Source organism: Crotalus tigris, unplaced genomic scaffold, assembly GCF_016545835.1.
Source record: "Crotalus tigris isolate CLP2741 ecotype Arizona unplaced genomic scaffold, ASM1654583v1 scf7180000020062.1902635, whole genome shotgun sequence".
Lineage (NCBI taxonomy): Eukaryota > Metazoa > Chordata > Lepidosauria > Squamata > Viperidae > Crotalus > Crotalus tigris.
Window position 1 is genome coordinate 548,215 of NW_024097841.1, and position 8,031 is coordinate 556,245.

An 8,031-nucleotide genomic window follows, 5' to 3' on the forward strand; every position below is an offset into this window, starting at 1 on the left:
TTTCATCTCGTCCAGATGGGTGTACAGATGAGCATGGCTAATTTTCAAAAGCGCCTTGAGATTACAACTGTCAACAGATGACATGGCTCTTGTCACAATTCTGTTTTCCATCACTGCCTTCTCAGCTTTGGCATCCTCCAGGTGAATGGACTTCAACTCTCAGAATGCCTCAGCCAGAATAGCCCATCACAGTACATGCTCACTGCTTTCCAGAAAGCTGCATTTCCAAGAACCTCTGCAGTGATAGCAGCCAAATTTCACAACCATCCCAGAGTTCGCTGTGAACTCCCAAGTTGATATTCTTATCTGGCTGACAGCTTACAAAATGCCAGCAAATCTACACAGCTTTCCTCACATTTTCTTGAGATTTATCTGGCTCAAAGCTCTCATGAGTCTTTCTTGGAGATGGTAGGACTGGCCATGAAGCCCCAACTCTAAGGCACATCCTTCTACCCAGAAGCTACCACAGTTATGATCTCAAAAAGAAACAACTACCTGCTCAGTACATAAGGAAAAAGTCTGCCCACAACACTGCCAGTCCCACAACTGAGGGAGCCAGAGCTGCTCAGGCAGCAAAGCCAGGTCAGCTGAGATCCACCGGGAAAGGGAATTTTCAGGGATTATTTAGATCAACCTCCTGTGTCTCTCACAAAGCAAAACAGCCAAGGCACCTCCAAGTTGGGCAATTTCTTCACCAAGACCACCCAAGGGCTTCAGTGGCTCTGAGTCACTTCCACCTTCTCAGGACTGGCCACACACAACCAGAAGAACCAAGGGGAAGAAAAAGAAACTTTGAGAGTGGAAAGGAAAGTAAGCCGGCTTCCAATTTACCCACCTTCTGTAGGGTTGGTTTTACATACACTAACCTGTGGTTTATTTAGCCATGGCTTACTGAATAAGCTACAAATAGCTGAGTCTATACATTGTGTTAAATCATAAGCCGTGTTTTATAGACTGCGGTGCTGGGACTATAGGATACTTCAGCCCATAAGCAAGTGATCCACATTAGAGCTTAGCCCAAGGTTTGAATCTAGTGCCCATGCCTGAAGGTTGCCTCCGCAAGACCGCCGTTCCTTTCACCTGCATCTGGGTAAAGGGAAACAGATTAAAAATGGTCTTGACATCCCAACAAGGATACTCTTTTTTCCCCTACCCAGAAATCTGCAGGCAACTCATTCTGAATAAGTGTAAGACAAGCAGACATTCTTCCTTGTAGATCAGTGGTTCTCAACCTGTGGGTCGGGACCCCATTTGGGGTCGAACGACCATTTCACGGGGGTCGCCAAACAAAGCAGTCCGCCATTTTTTCTCCTTTTCCTTAGCTGTGCTACTCTTTTATTCTATTGGCTTTTGAAAGCCAATAGGAATAGTCCAGGCTGTCTCTGCCCTGCTGAGCCCTCCAAAAGTCCCATTCTGCAAACGGTGCTGCACCAGTTGAGTAGTCCTCGACTTACGACCGGTTGAGTAGTCCTCGACTTACGACCGGTTGGAGGTCATGGCATTAAAAAGGTTGAGAACCACTGTTGTAGAGGATTCCTATCACCCTCACTGCAGAAAAGCAGCTGAAAGGATTCACTCCCCAACAGACAGATTTTTTCCCCCTTCTGTGGGGTACCTCATGATGTTGCTTCCCAGGAAGGGCTCATTATGCCTAGAAATGACTTTTTTCAGAAGCTTCCATTATTCAGAAACTTGCCATTAGCCCATTATTGGCCAGAAATACATAACACACAATCTGGTTCTTGCACAAACGTTTGAATAAAATACCCTACCTATTGTATGTTAAGATTAGATATAAATTGCATTTTCCTCTAAAATCTTCACTCACTCAGAGGAAAAGGTAAAGCCATGCTCAGAGAATAGGCATTCCAGAAAAGTAGCATGTTCTGAAATTCAACGCATACAAGAAAGTCTGCCTCTGTTCCCCCAAATAGTGCACAGAACATTTACAAGTAGAAGTCGGGAGCATTAAGGTTGGCTCCACCCAGTAAGAACGCATACCTGCAGAGGAGAGAGCATCTTCCTGGGCACCTGCTGGGCACCTACATCTCAGTTCCCCACCTCAGGAAAGGGGAAACGCCTGGAGAAGCTCCTAGACCAGACATGTCAAACACAAGGCCGGGGGGGAGGGGTGGATGCGGCCCGCGAAGTGGTTTCATGTGGCCCACAAAGCCATCCTGGAAACAGTGGGGGAATGGTCCCCTCTGCCTTGGCCCTGGCCCAGGCCAGCCAGAAGCCAATGTACAATTTTGTGGTGGCCATCTATGCTGAAACGTATTCAGTCTTACTCCATAAGCTCCCCCCCCCCCGCATGGCCTGAGAGGAACAGTGAGGCTCCTCCAGTGGACCATGTCTTGGCCCTTGCCCTGGTCCCCCCCCCTTCTGCCAGAGACCCCCAGATCTGTCCCACTCCTGCCCAGGCCCCCACAGGCACCCTTGACGCGAACGATGTAGAGATGGCCATGCCCACCCAGTAGGCCACACCCACTCCATCCACGCCCACCCAGCCCCCTGAGGGCAACCGCAATGCTGATGCGGCCCTCAATGAAATTGTGTTTGAAACCGTCCTAGACTCTGGGGCAGCGGTTCTCAATCTCCGTGTGACGGCGACCCCCGTCACACGGACGTGCCGCGCATGCGGGCGTGCTGCGTATGCGCGGTGTCGCCCATGTGTGGTGCGCATGCACGGTGTTGCCCCATGCGCGGCACGCATGCACAGCGCCGCCCCCTGGGGGGGAAATGGCAGATCGCGTTGTTTCGCGACCCCCGTAAAATGGTCGATCGACCCCAAATGGGGTCGCGACCCATAGGTTGAGAACCGCTGCTCTGGGGCTTCTGCAGCTGTCTTAAGTGGAAGACAAGCCAAACTTCCCCAACAAGACCAAGAAGGAACCCCATGGATATCCCACACAGCAAGCCTCCAGGCCAGAGAAGGCCCCTTCTTATGAGGTTATCACCCAAATTACATAATCCAAACATAATCAAGGCACGATGCCACGGCATGCATGACGTCACTTGCCCCCACCGCCGCAGTTGCCCCCACTAGCATAATCCATAGATGGTGTTCACAACACTTTCAATGCTAGTTTCCTTAATTCAGGTTTGCAGAACATATATCTTAAAATACGCAGAAGCCACATTTTAGCAGGTGCCCCAAAGCGCTAAAACATGATTTAACAACCACAAGAGCTGCTAGGTCTAGGGGACAGCGACAAGCAGGCCCAAAGTAACGGAGGCCGACCGAGCTCTCCCCCCGGGGTCCAACTCCGCTCTGTAGGGCCAGGCAGGACTCTCGCCCTTTCTTGGCAATGATGGAGAAGCCCTGCTGATGGCTTCGGGGGGGGGGGGGAATTGCAGTCCGGCATTTCCTCGTGGTCTCCCATCAAAGTGTCAACCTGGCAGCCGGGCGAGGCGGACCCCAAAGGACCGCCAGCAAGTCAATAGAGGAGCCGAAGGCAGTTCAAGCGCCATCTTCCAAGGGGAGGCGGCGTCCCCCGCGGCCGCAAGCCCGGCTCGCCTTTCCGCGCTCGCCTCCCGGCCGGCCTCTCCTCCCGCGGCCCCGCGCGCGAGGGCCCGAGGGGGGTGGCGGGAGGGGACCGCGGCCCGAGTGGACGGGGAGGGGGGGCTCCGCGCAGCGGGACCGCCGCTTACTTTTGATGGCCCCGATGAGCGCGTTGCCGTCCTTGACCACGTCCTTCAAGAACTTGTTGGTGCGCTCCAGCTCCTGCTCGGAGCACCGGAGCCGCTCGCGGAAGCCCGGGCTGTCCAGGTAGCAGTCGCTGAATTCCAGCGCCGGCTGTCCCATGGCCGTCCCGCCCGGCCCCTCGCGGCCTCAGCCCTGGCGGCGCGCTCGCCTCCCGCGGCGGAGGGGCCGAGGCGGCGGCCGGGGGCGGCTCCGGGCAAGGCGGGCGGCGCTTCGCCGGCTCCGCATTGGCGGCTGCAGCCGGGCCGGCTCAGAAAGAAGCGAACGGGACGCCCGGTTGGGAGGAAAAGCGGGCGAGCAGGCGCGGCTCCGGTCCCTCCCCGGCGGACCGCCCTTTGTTCGCCCGGAATCCTGCGGCGGGCGCCTCCCTCGCGGCCGCTCCCCTTAAAGTGGCAGGCGGTGTTGCCGGGTCCGCCGCATGGCCGCGAAGAGGCAGCCGGAGGGCCGAGAGGCTCTGGCCACGCCCGCGCTCCAGCCGCGACTCCGGCCTAGCGAGCTGGGGGGGGAGAGGGGGCGCTGGGCCGCAGAGCCCGGACGGCCAGGAGCGACGAGGGGAAGCCGGACCGTCTCCTCGCCGCCACCCGGTGGCCGTCCGGTGGTTCTCTCCTGGGCGCTCCTCCGCAGCCTTGGCCACGAAGCCTCCGATGGGGCTTCGCGCAGAGCGAGGCCTGGGCGGCGATGGCCGGACCCCCGGCGTGGCGTCTCCGCCTCCAGCCCCGACCAGGCGCTAAAAGAGAGGCCCAGCTCCTTTTCGAAGGGAAGCCATTTAATTGCTAGAGTTGCGCAAGGAGACCCCCCCCCCCAGCTGACCAGTGTTCACCTCGCCTCTCGAGCCCACGGCCTGGCCGGAAGGCCCAGGGCACAGGGCCCACCACAGGAGGGAAGGGCTGCCCTGCAGTAGTCCTCAGAACTGGCAGCTTCCTGCCTCTGAGCGGGATAGCATCCGCATTATTGAGGAAATGTGCAAAAATAATCAGAAGAGGAAGAAAAGGAACAGCTAAAGCTCCACTCTGGGCTAGGATAAAAGCAATACCATGGGGGGGGGGTGCTGTAATTCTAATAATTTACCACGTGGGTGGGAAGTCTTCCCATCAACTGCATTCATATTCAGTGTCAACTTACCATGAAATGGAATAGTTCCAGTGCTGGCCCAGTCCAGATTTTGCCCTTGGATACTGGCCTACCTACCAAGGGCATATTCTACCACACCCCATGGTATAATCAGCCCCTGCCCCGCAGCACAGGCACAGACAGCTTTTGGTCCTGGGCCAGCACCCAGCAAAGCCAGTGATACTAGAGCAGCAATGTTCATACAGTGGATGCGGGTGTTCCTAGGCAACTGAGCCAGGCAACAAGGTTGCTAGGCAACATAGCTACAAATTAATACTGCTTTAGACTAGCAAGTTGTAAACGTGTCATACAAACACAGTCAATTTGGATTAACAAACCCTTTTTATCCTATGTACAAATCCTGGCCCAGTCAGCAGCAGTTATGGGACACAACCCTGGGAGAGCTGCCTATTGGGGGAGGTGGCCAGACCATTCAAAACCAATGGCCTACTGAGCCCAATTCTGGTCACTATGATACAGAAAAGATGCTGAGGCCCTGGAAAGTGTGCAGAAAAGAACAACAAAGATGATAAGGGATCTGGAGGCTAAAGGCCATGATGAACAGTTAAGAGAGCTAGATATGTGTAGCCTATTGAAGAGGAGGATTAGGGGGGGACACAAAACCTCTTCCAGTACTTGAGGGTCTGTCATAGAGAAGAGGTCAACTTATTCTCCAAAACACCTGAGGGCAGGACAAGAAGCAATGGATGGAAGCTCATTAAAGAGAGATCCCAAATGTGCTTTCACGAGGCAACTGGACTTTCTTGTTTTCCCTTTGAAAACACTTCTCATTCAAGAAGCTTCTTCAGCTCTTGAACTAAGAAGATACTTCCCGACAGTGAGAACAATTAATCAATGGAAAAACTTGCCTCTCAAAGTTGTGGATGCTCCATCATTAGAGACTTTCAAAAAAAAATAGACAACCATTGTCCAGGATGGATGTAGGCCTCCTGCCTTAGGCGAAGGGTTGGACTTGAAGACCTCCAAGATCCCTTCCAGCCATATGATTCTAAGTTCAACCCGTATTCTCCTTGCCTGCTGAACAAGAAGAGGGAAATCTGATTCTTCTTACCTTTGCAGCCCTGAGGCAGGAGAGAGTGGAGATGCCATTTCCCTGCATCTCCCCGACTGAGGCCACTCGGAAGCTTCCAGGAAAAGTTCCAGAGGTTGCAACCTGTTGTCAGGGTTGAAGGCAAAGCCTTGACACAGCTTGATCCTGGAAGTCCCATAATTCCTTGTAGGGACCAGCCATTGAGGGAAACCTCAACTTGAAGATGTGAATACCAGACTTGGCAGAGCAACAGAAAATCCCAGCCCTTGTTACCATCTCATCTCTGACTATCTCTCCATGCTTTGCAACCAGCATATCTTTGATCTATCTTTCTTCAAAAGACAGACTCTGTAGCATCTCTGTACTCAGGCAATGTGGCTGAACTGCAGCAACTTCAAAACGTGGATTTTCTGTGATTGAGAAGTGCTACTGTGAATAATCTCATGTGAGGCTTTATCAAAACCCTGGAATGGGAGGAGCTATGTTTATTGAATAGGATTCAACTATAAATATTTCATCAAATGAGAGTAGTTCATCATTTTAAAGACTGAGATTGGATTGGATTGACAGATTTAACTGTAGATTGTTTTGTGATCTATATGAATGTGACCACTATGGTTTGCTCCTCTGATCACAATAAAAACAACAATGGTATAGAATAGAATAGAATAGAATAGAATAGAATAGAATAGAATAGAATAGAATAGAATAGAATAGAATAGAATAGAATAGAATAGAATAGAATGCTGGAAGGGAACTTGGAGGCCTTCTAGTCCAGTCTTCACTCAAGCAGGAGAACCTATACCATCTCAGACAAGTGACTGTCTAGTCTCTTCTTTAAAATCTCCAGTGATGGAGTGCCCACAATTTCTGGAGGCAAGCTATTCCACTGGTTGATTGTCCTCACTGTCAGAAGTGTAAGGACCCACCCCACTTTGCATCTTAAAAAGGCAGAACTCTTGGAATATTTCCAACAGGAGTTCTAGACAGGACCTGAGGGCCACCCCTACCATTCAAGGTTTTAAGTGTTCCCAAGCAGCCCCCCACCCCACTGTCCTTCCAGTGACAATCCCAGGCATTACATTTCCACCCCCTTTTCCTCACAGTCGGTGGGAGACTTCAGAGAGGAGTACATGAAAGATGATGGCCATATTGTTATGGTCAGTCCTCTTGGTGAGATCCACATTCAGTCCCTTCGAAATTTTAATGAAGGAAGTGAGAGCCATAAAAGCTCTTTGCTCATTCCCCCTTCCCCTTTGTAGTATGACAGAATCCAGAGAGGGCAGAAATGGGGTTTTCCATAGTCAATAACTAGAGATGAAATATAATTGGATTCTGACATCCTGCCTCCTTAAAAATAAGATAGATCCACCTGAAAATAAAACAAAACAGGTATAAAAGTTAGTCAGGCTTGTTAGGATATTCTGTGTGAAACTTCTTTAATAGCTTCAGGGCTCTGACATGACATTTATGGACCCACTCGTTTTGTGAGGCAGGGAGCTGTTTCCATGCTACTAGGTACTGAGTTGCTCCATGATATCTCCTAGAATCAAGGATTTCCTTTATCTCGAAGTGTTGTTTGCCCTCCACCATGATTGGAGGTGTTGGTGGGGATTTTTGGCCATAACGATGACTGATGCTCTCTGTTCAGCAAGCTGCAATGAAAAATAGGGTATATTTGCCTGAGATTTTGGGGTAATTCTACTGTTACTGGGTTTTTGATTCTTTTAATTGGAAAAGGCCCTATATATTTTGGTCCAGGTTTTTTACAGGGTTGTAGGGACTTTAGGTATTTTGTAGATAAGTATACCATTTCTCCTATAATGAATGGTGTAGGCTCAACCCTTTTTTTATTGGCTTGTGCTTTGTATGCCTACCTAGCTTCATCTAGTGCTTTTCTAACTATTGGCCAGGTGTTTTGTAATTGTTCCATCCATTCTTTCAGTGATGGGATCGCCAGGTCATTTGGGGTTAGTTCTGGCATGGGGTTGAAACTTTGACTGGTAGATATTTGAAAAGGAACGTAACCTGTGCTGGAGTGGACTGCATTATTGTAGGCAACTTCTGCAAAAGGGAGCAGGTCCATCCAATTTGTTTGCTGAAAATTAATAAAACATCTTAAATATTGCTCAAGTACTGAGTGACAATGTTCTGTTTGTCCATCCCC

At 51.0% G+C, this 8,031-nt stretch overlaps 1 protein-coding gene across 3 annotated transcripts in view; it reads right to left on the minus strand.

The window, feature by feature from the left end:
- Positions 1 to 4,392, minus strand: part of OPHN1 (oligophrenin 1) — a 151,628-nt gene extending 147,236 nt beyond the window's left edge. For 2 of the 3 annotated variants that reach the window (XR_005559410.1, XM_039365375.1), the window contains exon 1: positions 3,652 to 3,805. Coding sequence is in view for 2 of the 3 variants with exons in the window: in XM_039365375.1 (XP_039221309.1) it covers positions 3,652 to 3,805 (154 nt within the window). In the remaining variant the exon portion in view is untranslated. Of the gene's footprint in view, positions 1 to 3,651 lie in introns of all 3 variants that reach the window. The other variant, XM_039365374.1, reaches the window with a different exon arrangement.
- Positions 4,393 to 8,031: the final 3,639 nt, after the last annotated feature.